General features: G+C 53.4%; 1 protein-coding gene across 3 annotated transcripts; it reads left to right on the top strand.

The window, feature by feature from the left end:
* The first annotated feature begins 521 nt into the window (after nt 1–521).
* Nucleotides 522–12,552, top strand: PBXIP1 (PBX homeobox interacting protein 1). 3 transcript variants are annotated; one of them, XM_025390589.1, is made up of 11 exons: nt 522–756; nt 3,056–3,142; nt 4,895–5,021; nt 5,279–5,343; nt 5,417–5,582; nt 8,230–8,463; nt 8,591–8,614; nt 8,884–8,966; nt 9,060–9,191; nt 9,829–11,057; nt 11,516–12,552. In XM_025390589.1, the coding sequence occupies exons 2-11, from the start codon at nt 3,092–3,094 to the stop codon at nt 11,610–11,612; spliced, it is 2,208 nt and encodes a 735-aa protein (XP_025246374.1). In that variant the 5' UTR covers nt 522–756; nt 3,056–3,091; the 3' UTR covers nt 11,613–12,552. The 3 variants fall into 3 exon arrangements, with proteins under 3 accessions (XP_025246374.1, XP_025246953.1, XP_025245575.1); XM_025391168.1 differs by lacking the exon at nt 3,056–3,142 and having other exon boundaries at nt 662–756; nt 4,897–5,021; XM_025389790.1 differs by having other exon boundaries at nt 683–756; nt 4,895–5,343.
* The last annotated feature ends 1,498 nt before the right edge of the window (nt 12,553–14,050 follow it).

The raw sequence follows: 14,050 nt of genomic DNA, 5'->3' as shown, positions 1-14,050 counted from the left end.
CTCAGCTGTGAGAAACTGAGTTTCCTTTCTGAGCATATTCCTGGTCCAGGCCTGGAGCCAGGAGGATTTGGCACCAAAGCCTCTGGAAGACAAGTGCTTGAGCTCTTCTGGGTTTAGCACCCCACCCACCTCCCAGTTGTTTGGGTTAGGGAGCAAGTGTAGCTCTAAGGGTGAGGGGAGGGGCTACTCCTGTTACAGCAAATTTCATTTTGGGATGTTTTTCAGATCGTTCCCGTCCCCCAACAGTTCTTTTAAAAGTAGCCATGGCATCTTTTAAGCAGTCTGTGCTGGAGCAGATTGGGGAGAATGGCAGGAGGGCTATTTCCACACCCTGGATTTGCGACCTGTCTCTCTCCCTTCCCCCATCTCACAGCTGTCTCTGTCTATCCAGGGACCAACCTGGCCCTTTCGTCATCTCAGAAGACGGCACCCTCTGCCTTTCTCTCAGTTTGTAGGGGGGGGTTCCCTCTAGAAACTGTTTAGACACTGGGAAAGAAGGGCAGGAAACTCAGGATTCAGTTAGCTGAGACCCCGGTCGTCCACCCGGTAAGCTCAAGTTTAGGGGCCCTGTCGCTAGACCTCCCTTCCCCTCCCCCGACTCTCAAGTCCTTCTCTTATTGGCCAAAAGTTTCCGCCCCCTTGGGGATGTTGACTTTTCATTGGTCAGTTTCTGGTCACATGATTCTCTTCTCGGGCTGCAAACGAAGGGAAGCCAGCAACAAGTTAAGCTGAAGAGCGAAGCAAGAGCTGGGTCAGGTAATGCCTTAGCTGGGAAGGGGTCCACAGATTCCCTGTGACGGGGGTGGAATAAGGAAAAGGGAAGGCGGAACTAATCTAGAAGGAATGAGCTACTTTTGATTTCCGGGCTGGGGGAGGAGGGCCAGGTGCCGACACTAACAAAACAGGAACCCCAGGCAAGTGGCCCTAGATCCTTTGCTTTAGAGGTTTGGAGGCGCAACTGTTAGAAGAGTTTAAATTAACTAGAGACGAGACTTCCTAGCTTTGTACTGAGTGGGAGAGCTCCCCCTTTAGCTGTTTTTTAGAAATAGCAGAAGTCTCTGTCATAATCCTTACAGGAGGTGTTTGTTGAATCCTGCCTGAATGAAAAGAAGGGGGTGGGGGGAGGGAGTGGAGGTGGGTTTTCTTCCAGAAGGTCGATGAAAAGAAAAAGATCTGGAAACACAGCAGGGAAGGGTGGAGATTAGACAGCAGAAGGAACTTCCTAATAAGGCAGTGAGATGCTGGCTTGGGAGAAGAGGGGTATTTTTTTGAATCCTGGGTTAACCTAACCAAGAGAGAGATATCAGGGTTTGGGACCCAGAGTATAGGAGCTTCAGAGTGTCTCCTATTTGGGTCTCATAAGTATTTGTTTTGTTGACCCAAATACCTTTGCTGGTTTCCATGGAGACAGTGGGTCTGACATCACTGTGGTTGCCATGGTGCCTGGTTCTAGAGGACCTGAGCAGGCTGTACACACAGCTAGGGATAAACAGGGACTTCAGCCCAAGCTGCTGCCACTTCCTTCCTGCCACCACCTGTTAACAGTCAGCAACTGGGGATGGGGAGACGATGACAACGGCGGGGGCGGAGCCACAAGCGGAAGGCTGAACAGCCATGGCTCTATGGATACTTAGAGATGCATGCCAGGGTGTCCTTTTGGACTTGGTACAGGGAAGTCATTGCAGCCATTTTCCTGTCTCTGTGTGGGATGGGTGCATGTGTCTGGGAGGATGGGCATTGGGAAAGACCTATCCAGGACTTGGATCTTGACTGGCAGGAGCCACAGGAGGTTATTTAGGGCACCACGTGGGACTTGAAAACAGCTCAAACAGAAGGGGATAATGTGGTTGGTTTCGAAGGTAGAACTGCCGTACTGTCCCAGCCTCACTTCCCTTTTCCTGAGTTTCCTTATAAAGTGCTGGGGAAGCAGTCATTTATCCTCTTCTGAAGGATCACAATCCAGTACTCTTGAGAGGTCAGCTCATCTATCCTTCCACCTTTATGCCTGGTCCCAACAGGAGCTGCCTGAGGGAACTGTCTTAGCCTTGGATGAAGGGGCGGATCCCTCTCTTCTTACTCTGCTTTGTGTCAGTCAGGCTTTGGAAACTGGAGTGATTCCCTCCCCTGTCCCTGTCAAGTCAGAGCAGATTAACGAGGTGCAGGACCATAGCCCTGATTTTTGTCTATCTTTTGCAAGCTATAAAGTGGTGTATATATGCATGATAGTTGCCATAAATCCATTTTCCCAGTCACCTTCAAGTTCCCTAACACCAAACTCTGGCGATTACTAAGAAGGTAAACAGAATTTATGATGGAGCTGAGAGTGATGAGGAGACTTATAAAAGGTGCATCCAGGTGGATATAAGCTATGCCAGTGGTTCTCAACCCTGGGTGCGCATGAGAATCATTTGAGAGGTTTTTAAAAAGACCCACGCCTGGGCCTACACCCCAACTCAATTGAATCAAAATCTTAGGTGATTCCAATGTGCAACCAAGATTGAGAACCATTGAACTAGACCATACCAAGGACTTATGCTGGGCAAGTGGTGGGACATTTAGGGCTGAAAGAGGCCATCAAGTCTTCCTTTGCAGGTCCTGGGGGAGAAGGTAGTGATTGTGTAGGTACCTGGTGTTGGGAAGGGAGGGCTGTGTTGTTTTCCTGCTCTTCTTATTAACAAGGCTTCTTATTGGCAAGTTAAGTCTGTCAACCTTGCTGGGCTTAATCTTCCCTGACTAAAATGTCAGGGGGCTGGACTGGAATTCCCCAGAGCCTTTCCAGCCTATGCTACTTTGACCTTTCAAGGTCAGTTCAGTTTTCCAAAGCCCTGTTGGTCCCTGGAAGAGGCTGGCTTCTCTGTGGCTGTTGGCAGATTCTGATCTGCAAGGCAAATACTGCTTAGAAGAGTTGGGGTATCAGGGAGAGAAGGACTGGAACCAGGCTTGGTTCTGGAGGCTGCTGCCCAGCACTTGAACCTTGGAACCCAGCCAAGGCTGCTTTCTGCATCCTGCCCCTCCTGAAAGGAGCACCCATCCTTAAGAGAGCTTTCTTCTGCAGGTGGCAGCCACAGCAGCCTCAGGGACCTCAGCAACTATGGCCTCCTGCCCAGACTCTGATAATAGCTGGGTGCTTGCTGGCTCCGAGGTATGAAGAGCAGGCCTGGGAACCATGGGGGCAGGCTTGGGGGGTGTTTCTGCAGTGCTGGGCTTCTTTCTTGGTGGGTCCTTTTCCTTAGTCCTGATGGTCACCTGCATCACTTCCTGCTGGCTGTTAGAGGAACTCCAGTAGCAGGAAGAAGGAGATCGGGCCCCAGGGCTCAGGTGTTGGCACTTGGACCATGCTATGAAAGAAGGGACCAGTTCGGTAAGCTGAGACAAGTAGGGAGGGATTTCGAATGGAGAGACCAATGTGAACAAAGGTCCCGAGGCGATAGTGGGGAAAGGTCCCGAGGCGATAGCTGGGGGAGACTGTGGGACACCCATGGGTGATGTGGAGACGTGGGTTGGAGCCAGTGTTGGAGTGAGGTTGGGGGCAGAACCTCGGAACCCCTGGAAGAGACCTGAAGGGCCTGGCTGAGGCCTTCAGGCCTCATCCTGATGGGAAATCAATGTGGGGCTTTGGGTTAGAGGGATCAGGACAATCATTGTCTTGGGCAGAGGGTGAAGCCACTGTGCAGCCTGGGTGGGAACAGGGAGAGAGTGTTTTGAAGACCCCCTGCAGCAGTCCAGGTAGCAGCTGGTGGGGCAGAAGCCCACTGAGGAGGGAGAAGGGGGCTGGTAGGATGGGGAACTGAGTGGCTAGAGAAGGGATGGCAAAAATTTGTCAAAGGCATCTCTGAGAGTTCCAAGACCTTGCGACTTTGTATATTAGAGCCACCAGGAGGGGAGGAGGGGAGGAGCTCGGTTTCAATATGTTGAGTTTGAGGTGCTCTTGAGGAACCCAGCTGGGAGTAAGGAGTTGACCTTGGGGATGATGCTGGAGCAAGATACATGGATTGGGACTCGCTGGCAGAGGGAAGGCAGGTATGAGCAGATGGGCACCAGGCTCTCAGAGCCCTGGCCTCCTGTTGAGGTGTCTTTGTTGACAGCTGGGGGACCTTGGGCATGCCATGTCACCTCTCTGTCCTCTCCTGTAAAATGGGGGTCATGATTTTTGCCTTATAGGAGGGACCATGAGAATAAAAATGTTTTGAAAATGGCAAAGACACAAGTAAGATGAAGCATTATTCTCAAAGGGATAGTTGGAGCCACGGGGCAGGTGGCAGGCCGGGGCCCTGCGGAAGGGGAGTAGGCAGAGGGAGGAGGCCAAGGCTGTGTGGCCAGGGCTGAATGTTCAGGGAGAGCACCCTGGAGACAGGCTGTCTGTGGTTGGGGTGGGTTGGGCTTCTGTGAGCAGCTGCTGGGTGTCGGGGGAGTGTCAGGGGCCAGTGGGAAAGGCCAGAAAGGCTTAGGAGATGTAAGTAGTTGTCCAGTTGAGAGGGCAGCTGCAGTGACACCCCGGGAGGCATAACTGTGACCCGTGGGCACCCAGGGAACTTTGTTCTCTTACCTTCCTCCTACCCTTAATATTATAATATCTGTGTTGTTCATCTGTGGGAAAGGAAGTGCTACTGATCTTGAGGGGAGGGAAATCTAGGCTGTAGCTCACCTCCTGGCGGTGGGGCACCAGGTTTGTGCTGCATCCAGTGCCTTGGTGTGGTGGTGCTTCTCTGTGTAGCGGAAACCTGGCCCCTGAAAGTTCCTCCTCGCAGTGAGTGAGGCTGGGGAATGGCCAAGCACTTGGTGCTGCCCGGAGCCCCTTTTCGGGCCGGCTCATGACTGAACATATGTGTTTCTGGGATGTGGGCTGGGGCCCCATTCTCGGGTGCAGCCCTTCTCCTTGCACTTCTCCTCCCAGAGCCTACCCGTGGAGACGCTGGGCCCGGCATCTAGGATGGACCCAGAATCTGAGAGAGCCCTGCAGGCCCCTCACAGCCCCTCCAAGGCAGATGGGGAAGAATTAGCTGGGACCATGGATGGAGAAGGTACCAGGCCCTGCTTAGGATGTGGCTTACCAGACAAAGCTATTCTCCATATTTTGGGGTTTCCCAGTTTCCTCAGAGAAAAGGAGGCTGGTTCGTTTTAGTTTCTCCGTTAATCTCAGTTGACAAACTCCTTTTCTCATTCCATCTGGCTTTTTCCTGCCCCTTCCAACCTGGTAGGGGCCCGTGGGAGACAAGAGGACTGCATAGCAAATTCAGCTGGGGCAGCGGGTTTTTCTGGGCCTTTTCTCCTACCACAGGGACACTCTTCCAGACTGAAAGCCCTCAGTCTGGCAGCATTCTAACAGAGGAGGCTGAGGTCAAGGTGAGGAGCTTCCCTGTGGGAAGGAAGGGAGGTGGGAAGGGCTAGCAGCTGCTCACTGCTGCATCTGCGTTAGGACACCCTGGAAGATGATGTTTGTGGTGTGGAGTCTCCTGGTCCCGGAGACACAGTAGTCCAGGGAGACCTGCAGGAGACCACCGTGGTGACAGGCCTGGGACCAGACACACAGGACCTGGAAGGCCAGAGCCCTCCGCAGAACCTGCCTTCAACCCCCAAAGCAGGTGAGAGTCCTCCTTGTCTCTCCTGTCACTCTCCTTCTAGAAGGTATGGGAGAGGGATCAGCCATCACTACTGAGGACATGCTCTGGTCCAGGCCCTGGGGCTGAGCACCTTGGTGCTCTCCTTTCTCACCACTACCCCTGGGACATTGAGGCCCAGAAAGGTTGAATGACTTGACCAAGGTCACACTGCTGGTAAGGGGCAGGGCCCACATCTGGTTGACTCCTTCCTCTCTGCCATGGGGGCCTCCTCTTTTCTTGCCTCCAGAATTCAACCCTCATTTCTGGAGTCCCTTCCTTGTGCTGGCCCTGGGCCTGGGCAGAGGGAAGATGAGTGGTTACCGCCTATGTAAGCAGCAGATCAGACTGAGCCAAGGTGCATATCAGACCTAAGAGAAGTACAGAAATATAATTAAGGTACTCCCAAAGGAGGGAGAGGCCATTCAGTCAGGAGACTGGTTGAGAGCAAGGGAGAGGCTGGGACAGTGAGAGGTGACATTTGAGTGGAGCCCTGAGCACAGAGTAGGCTTTTGGTACGTAGGGCAGGGGAAAGAGATTATTTTAGGCCAAGGCTGCAGCATCAGCAAAGGAGTGGGGACCACTTGTCTTGTGCTAAGGAGCTCTGTTCCAGGCTTGTGGCAGAGGAGTGTAGGAATTGGTCCCTGTTGAGTGACAGGATGGAGGGCCTGGGGGTCATTTAGGAGGCAACTGCACTGGTCAGGAAAAGATGATGCAGACCTGGGCCGGGCACGATGGCTTGCACCTATAATCCCAGGGCTTTGGGAGGCTGAGATAGGATTGCTTGAGCCCAGGAATTCAAGACTGCAGTGAGCCATGGTCATCCCACTGCACTCTAGCCTGGGCAACAAAGCGAGACCCTGTCTCTAAAGAAAATACAAATTGGCCGGGTGCGGTGGCTCATGCCTGTAATCCCAGCACTTTGGGAGGCCGAGGCGGGTGGATCACAAGGTCAGGAGTTCGAGACCAGCCTGGCCAAGATGGTGAAACTCCGTCTCTACTAAAAATAAAAAATTAGCCGGGCATGGTGGCATGCGTCTGTAGTCCCAGCTACTCGAGAAGCTGAGGCAGGAGAATCCCTTGAACCCGGAAGGTGGAGGTTGCAGTGAGCCGAGATCGCGCCACTGCACTCTAGCCTGGGTGACAGAGAGAGACTCCATCTCAAAAAAAAAAAAGAAAAAAGAAAATAAAAATAGGCGGCTGGGTGCAGTGGCTCACGCCTGTAGTCCCAACACTTTGAGAGGCCAAGGTGGGTGGATCACCTGAGGTCAGAAGTTTGAGACCAGCCTGGGCAACATGGTGAAATCCCATCTCTACTAAAAATACAGAAATTAGCCAGGTGTGGTGGTGCACGCCTGTAGTCCCAACTACTTCCCAGCTACCTGGGAAGCTGAGGCAGGAGAATCGCTTGAACCCGGGAGGTGGGGGTTGCAGTGAGCCAAGATCGTGCCGCTGCACTCCAGCCTGGGTGACAGAGATAGACTCTGCCTCAAAAAATAAAATAAAATGTAAATAAATAAATAAAATAGAATAAATAAAAATAGGCTGGGTGTGGTGGCTCACACCTGTAATCATCGCAGTTTGGGAGGCTGAGGCAGGTGGATCACTTGAGCTCAGCCTGGGAACCATGGCAAAACCCCATCTTTACAAAAAAATACAAAAAAAAAAAATTAGCCGGGCGTAAAAATGCATGCCTATAGTCCCAGCTACTCGGGAGGCTGAGGTGGGAGGATCACTTGAGCCTGGGAGGCAGAGGTTACGGTGAGTTGTGATCGCGCCACTGCACTCCAGTCTGGGCGACAGAGCCAGACTCTGTCTCAAAAAATAAAAATAAATAAAAATTTAAAAATATTAAAAAAAAAAAAAGAAAGAAGATGCAGACCTGAACTAACGCAGGTACAGTGTGGGTTGTGAACAGGGGTGGACTGTCAAGATGTTTCAGTGTAGAACTGTGAAATTGGATGTGAGGTGGAAAGGGAGGGCTTAGGTTAGCTAGGTGGTGGCAGCGGTGCCTTCCCCTGAATTGGGAAAACACTAGCAAAGAACCAGTTTGCAGGGCAGCGTGTTGAATGTTTGGTCCCAGAGGGAGTGGCCAGTAGGCAGTCAGACATACAGGCTTGAAGCTCTGGGATATCAAGTCAGGAGTTACACACTAAGGACTCATTGCTGAAGCGGGGTGTCAGTGGTGGTGAGAGAGTTGTGACTATGTGTACAGTGAGAAGAGCAGAGAACCTGAAATGGTGCTAGGGAGACCACCGACTTTAGGATCAGGGAAGAGCCAGGGAGGGAGAATGGGAAGGAGTGGCCAGAGAGTTTGGAGGGGACCCAGGAGGATGGTAATAGCTGCAGAGGTTTGATGCACGGCACACACTGAGGAAGGAGGATACTTTCAGGATGAAAATGGCTTTTAGAGCTTGTAGATTGACAGCACTGGTCTCCTGCCTGCAGACTGGGCAGGGGCAGTCATCAATGCCTAGGCAGAAGTGGGCAAGTGGGCAGGGTCTTCATGTGCCCCTCTCTGGGGTCAGGGCTGAGGACCTCCCTCCCTGTGCCTTCCTCTGCTTCCCCTCTCTCCCTGTGTCTTCCCGTCTCTCCAGTCACCTCACTGCCCTGTCCCTGTTCTTTCCCCTAGCTTGGATCAGAGAGGAGGGCCGCTGCTCCAGCAGTGAGGATGACACCGACGTGGACGTGGAGGGTCTGCGGAGACGGCGGGGCCGGGAGGCCGGCGCACCTCAGCCCGTGGCGCCCCTGGCTGTGGAGACCCAGGCCGGTGGGGAGGGTGCAGGCGGGGAGCTGGGCATCTCCCTCAACATGTGCCTCCTCGGGGCCCTGGTTCTGCTGGGCCTGGGGGTCCTCCTCTTCTCGGGTGAGTGGTACCTCTGAGGCTGGGGCTTTGGGCTTCCACACCTGCCTGCCCTCCTGCCACGTTCTCACCTTATTTCACCTCACCCCTCCCTGAGGGCCTCATCAGACTCCTCTGTCTCTATCCTTAGGTGGCCTCTCAGAGTCTGAGACTGGTGAGTAGGGAGGGGCCTGGCCTGTGCTGGGAGGTTTTGTGTGTTCTTTGGTTCTCTGGCTCAGGAGTAGGGGTGATGGGGGCTCACATTTATTTCTCAGTTAGTGGCCTTGTCAGCTGTTCAGGGTGCCCCTTGGCCCTTTACCTCACCAGACCTCTCAGCCACAGGGTGAGTCCTGAACAGGAGTGGTGACTGTGTGAATGGGAGGGTGTGGGGAGAATGGGCTCTGTGTGCCTCAGGACCAGTTTCAGGACTTCCCTTTCCCACAGGGCCCATGGAGGAAGTGGAGCTGCAGGTCCTCCCGGACACTGGGTCGGACCCCGAGCTGCTGGATGCTGTGGGGGACAGGCAGGTATGTGTGAATATCTCCAGAGGCAGGTGGGGCCTGGCTGGGGAGAACCTGGGCTGTGGGGTAGCATGGCATAACAGGCTCTTCTGCCCTCAGGATGGGCTAAGGGAACAGCTGCAGTCCTCAGTGCCTCCTGACCGTGTCCCCAGCCTGCAGAACATGGGTCTTCTGCTGGACAAGCTGGCCAAGGAGAACCAGGACATCCGGCTACTGCAGGCCCAGCTGCAGGTGGGCATAGGCAGGAGGGGCTGGGCTAGGGTAACCCACCTAGGCCAGGTGTCTGTCCTAGCATCCTCCCCCAAAAGGAATGTTTCCTATTTACCCACACATCCTGACCCTCCCCTCTCCCACTATAGTCAGGGCATTTTCCCAGTTCTTGGTTCACATCCCTTGTGCTAAGGTTTGGGCCAGGGCTGGCATACCTGTTCCACATGGTACGTGAAACATACATGGTATCACCTGTGATTGACTGGTGTAGTCTGCCTGGAGCACTGTGTGGAAAAGGATTTAAAGAACATGCCAAGTGCCATGATCAATTAACACTGTTCCAGGTATAGGAAGTGGAAACAAAACCGTGAGAGCCACACATTGGCTATCCTTAGGTGAATCTAGGAAGTGTGTGCTTATATAAAGACATATATACATATATATGTGCCGAGACCCAAGATGGAATTTGGGGATCCCTGTGTCTCATTCATGATGGAGATGGAGTAGAGGATGAAAACCAAATCCTCCAGGTGTTCCAGGCCATAAAAGGAGCTCAGGCTACCTGCCCGCTATAATGGAATGGAATTGGGGTAGAAAGCATTGGGGCTATCCTGACAAGAACTCTTTGTGACTTCCTTCATCCCAAACCATATTCCAGGCCCAGAAGGAAGAGCTTCAGAGCCTGATGCACCAGCCCAAAGGGCTAGAGGAGGAGAACGCCCAGCTCCGGGGTGCTCTGCAGCAGGGCGAAGCCTTCCAGCGGGCTCTGGAGTCAGAGCTGCAGCAGCTGCGGGCCCGGCTCCAGGGGCTGGAGGCCGACTGTGTCCGGGGCATGGATGGAGTGTGCCTCAGTGGGGGTAGAGGCCCACAGGGTGACAAGGCCATCAAGGAGCAAGGCCCCAGGGAGCAGGAGCCAGAACTCAGCTTCCTGAAGCAGAAGGAACAGCTGGAGGCTGAGGCACAGGCATTAAGGCAAGAGTTGGAGAGGCAGCGACGGCTGCTGGGGTCTGTACAGCAGGATCTGGAGAGGAGCTTGAAGGATGCCGGCCATGGGGACCCAGCTCACGCTGGCTTGGCTGAGCTGGGCCACAGATTGGCCCAGAAACTGCAGAGCCTGGAGAACTGGGGCCAGGACCCTGGGGTCTCTGCCAATGCCTCAGAGGCCTGGCACCAGAAGCCCCACTTCCAGAATTCCAGGGAGTGGAGTGGAAAGGAAAAGTGGTGGGATGGGCAGAGGGACCGGAAGGCTGAGCACTGGAACCATAAGAAGGAAGAATCTGGGCGGGAACGGAAGAAGAATAGGGGAGGTCAGGAGGACAGGGAGCTGGCAGGAAGGTGGAAGGAGGGCAGGCCAAGGGTGGAGTGGGGGAGCAAGAAGGAGGGCAAGCGACAGGGCCTGAAGGAACCCCCAAGGAAAAGTGGTAGCTTCCACTCCTCTGGAGAAAAGCAGAAGCAACCTCGGTGGAGGGAAGGGGCTAAGGACAGCCATGACCCCCTGCCATCCTGGGCAGAGCTGTTGAGGCCCAAGTACCGGGCACCCCAGGGCTGCTCAGGTGTGGCTGAGTGTGCCCGGCAGGAGGGCCTGACTTTCTTCGGCACAGAGCTAGCCCCAGTGCGGCAACAGGAGCTGGCCTCTCTGCTAAGAACATACCTGGCACGGCTGCCCTGGGCTGGGCAGCTGACCAAGGAGCTACCCCTCTCGCCTGCTTTCTTTGGTGAGGACGGCATCTTCCGTCATGACCGCCTCCGCTTCCGGGATTTTGTGGATGCCCTGGAGGACAGCTTGGAGGAGGTGGCTGTGCAACAGACAGGTGATGATGATGAAGTAGATGACTTTGAGGACTTCATCTTCAGCCACTTCTTTGGAGACAAAGCACTGAAGAAGAGGTGGGCAGCTGTAGGGGAATTGGGTCGGGTGGGACAGAGGCAGTTGGGAGGATGTGAAGAGCAAGGGTCATTAGTTTGAGGATGTATCCCTACTTTTGGTCCCCAGCTGGCTTCCCTTAGAAAAGGCATCCAGGTCCGCTTCCTTTCTTCCCTTGAGGGCAGGAAGCTGCCTATGCCTACCCCAGAGTGGTCCTGAGCAGTCCCCTTTTGGGTGGGGGGATTCTTTCTCCTGAGTTGCCCTGCCCTACCTCTACCTGCATGGCCGAGGGGACGACGGAGATCCCCATCTTCCTGCCTCCCTGACTGGAGCCTTCATCCTGGGAGACCAGGTTTTCCCCCCAGATGCTTGGCGGTGCCTGCTCAAGTCAGCTTCACTGGGAGGAGCAGGGTCCTCTCTCCTCGGGGAACCCATTTTCATCACATAGTATTGTCCCCTAAAGGCCTTTTTCTCCCCACAGGTCAGGGAAGAAGGACAAGCACTCACAGAGCCCAAGAGCTGCGGGGCCCACGGAGGGACACAGCCATAGCCGCCACCACCACCACCACCGGGGCTGACACCCTGCCCCACGGTGAATGGCCTTGGCCTGGCCCAGCCCAAGATCCCAGCGTTATCTAACTCCTGGAGGGTAGACTCTGTCCTGGCTTGTTTGGTGTCCTCGGATATCTTTCACACAGTAGAGCAAAATCACCAGCCCTGCACTGATGTCACTTTATCTAGAAGAAGGCCTTAGCTGAACCTGTTTCCGTCTATGCAAATGTATACAAATACTCCAGGCCCTGGGATGTGGGCTTGTGTTTTGTCACTGTGAAGGGGGAGATGGGAGAGGAGCCTGTTTTGGGGTGGGGTGTGGGGAAGGCAATCTGATTGTGAAGCTAAAGAGCTTTCATCCTCTTGCGTGTATGTCCCCAGAGTGGGCCCCTTTGACCCACATGCTGACCGGCGCCTTGGGATTTGACTATAGTTGCTGGCTTGAGGCCCAGCACGAGGACTTTCCCTGGGGTTTTGCTGGGTTTGGAAGCAGCTGTCCCCAGGGGGTGAAGTCCCCCCTTTTTTTAACCCCTGCTTCTCTCATGGCCTCACCTCCCTATGTGAACTGTAGACTCAGATCCCAATAAAGTGCTGTTACAGCTGTGATGCTGGGTGGTTTCTAAGCACAGGGGACACCCCACACCCTCTGCCTGAATGGATGGGTCCATCCCAGGCACTGGTACTTCTCCCCTTGTCCTGTATCCCCCTTTGCCCTTGCCTTGCCCTTCCAACAAACCCTAGGCCCTTGAGAAGCTGACACTTCTCCTTTTGCTCACAGCTGCCTTGGCCGCACCCCTGGGAGATGTAGCAAATTGAGTGTGGGTTTTGGAGTCTGAGTCTCGGGCTCAAATCCAGGCTAAGTGATCTTGGGCAAGTTAATCTCTGGGAACTTTGGGTTTCTTATCCTCAGAAAAGGCAATGGAAGGGCTGGGGAAGAGATTAAATAAAGCAATGCAAGAAAAATGCCTCTCCTGTTTTGGGCACTCAAAAATTACTGCCTTCTTTAGGGAAGGGTGTGGAGGGGGGAAAAGAACCCAGGCCCAGAAGGAAGAGCTTCTGGGGCTGGGGAGGTGAGGGAGCCACTAGGTGGCACCCTGGCTCCACATTTGCTCCAGACCTTGCCTCTCCCACTACTCACTATTCCCAAAATCTCAGACCCTACCTCACTCACCCCAGGGCCTGCTCCACTGGCCAGCCCTCCCAAGATGACCAGACTCCCCTTGGCTGTTCTCTAGGAAGTCCTTCCTGAGATCTAACCTCAGTCCCTTCGGCAATACACTGGGCTTCTTGACGATCTTGGAAATACCCAGGACATACAGGGGACAGAATAATGCGGTGTGACTGCTCAGGCAGGAGGGGATGGACTACAGGTTCTAGAAGCGGCTGTAACTGATGTCTGTGTTATTTAGCAAGTGAATATGTAACACTATTTAAGGGCTTAAAGGTCATTGAATTCATGTGTGGGTGGGACAGGAGTTAGGGCAGGCTGGGGATGGAACAAGGACCACTAATTCAGCACACATTTATAAAGTCTATTGTGTACCAGAAACAGAGAGGCACTGTGAATACAGAGGCACCTTAAGAAGCCTAAAGTTGGGTCGGGCGCTATGGCACATGCCTGTAATCCCAGCACTTTGGGAGGCTGAGGCAGACAGATTGCCTGAGCTCAGGAGTTCGACACCAGCCTGGGCAATACGGTGAAACCCCATCTCTACTAAAAAAAAAAAAAAAATTAGCTGGGCCTGGCGGCAGGCGCCTTTAGTCCCAGCTACTCGGGAGGCTGAGGCAGGAGAATCACTTGAACCTGGGAGGCGGAGGTTGCAGTGAGCCAGGATCGTGCCACTGCACTCCAGCCTGGGCGACAGAGCAAGACTCTGGCTCAATACAAAACAACAACAACAACAACAACAACAACAACAAAAAACTAAAAAAGAGAAGCCTACAGTCCAGTGGAACCCGCTTTCTGCAGCAGGAGGAACTGCAGTTAGATCTAAGGAAGAACTTCCTTTCAGGCAGAAGATCAGTGGTATGGGCTGGGGAGGCTTTAGGATTTGGTACCCAGGCCTGTGAACCACTGCTCCTCGAAGAAGCCTAGTTTTACCCTGTTCACGTTGCTCACCTTCTGTAGGTGCTTAAAATTCTTGCTGCCTGAACAGCTGCCTGGTAAAGTTGGGTTGCTGAGAGAGAGATTCAGGCTAGAAGGTAGGTAGGATTCAGTGTCCTGGGGCAGGTGGCTGGGCCTGGGAAAGGGGATGCAAACTGGCCTACTTGGGTTCCCAGAGGGTGGTGACTTTCACTGTGGCCCCTTGGGGCTTCTCGGTTTCTTTCTTTCTTTTTTTTTTTTTTTTTTTTTTTTTGTTTTTTTTTGTCAAAACAAAAAAAAAAAAAAAAAAAAAAAATTTTTTAAAAAAAAAAAAAAAATTTTTTTTTTTTTTTTTATTTTTTATTATTTTTTTTTTTTTTT

This window comes from Theropithecus gelada, chromosome 1 (genome assembly GCF_003255815.1).
Source record: "Theropithecus gelada isolate Dixy chromosome 1, Tgel_1.0, whole genome shotgun sequence".
Classification (NCBI taxonomy): Eukaryota; Metazoa; Chordata; class Mammalia; order Primates; family Cercopithecidae; genus Theropithecus; species Theropithecus gelada.
The sequence above is the reverse complement of the archived record's forward strand: the minus strand, read 5'-3'. Positions and strand labels throughout refer to the sequence as shown.

What these genes read in the sequence shown, in the direction of transcription:
- PBXIP1 (XM_025389790.1), top strand. Translation starts at nt 5,041, where the DNA reads ATGTGGCTTACCAGACAAAGCTATTCTCCATATTTTGGGGTTTCCCAG. An exon ending in CCTCTCAGAGTCTGAGACTG is followed by an intron (nt 8,615 to 8,883) that starts GTGAGTAGGGAG and finishes CCTTTCCCACAG; the next exon opens with GGCCCATGGAGGAAGTGGAG. An exon ending in GACAAAGCACTGAAGAAGAG is followed by an intron (nt 11,058 to 11,515) that starts GTGGGCAGCTGT and finishes TTCTCCCCACAG; the next exon opens with GTCAGGGAAGAAGGACAAGC.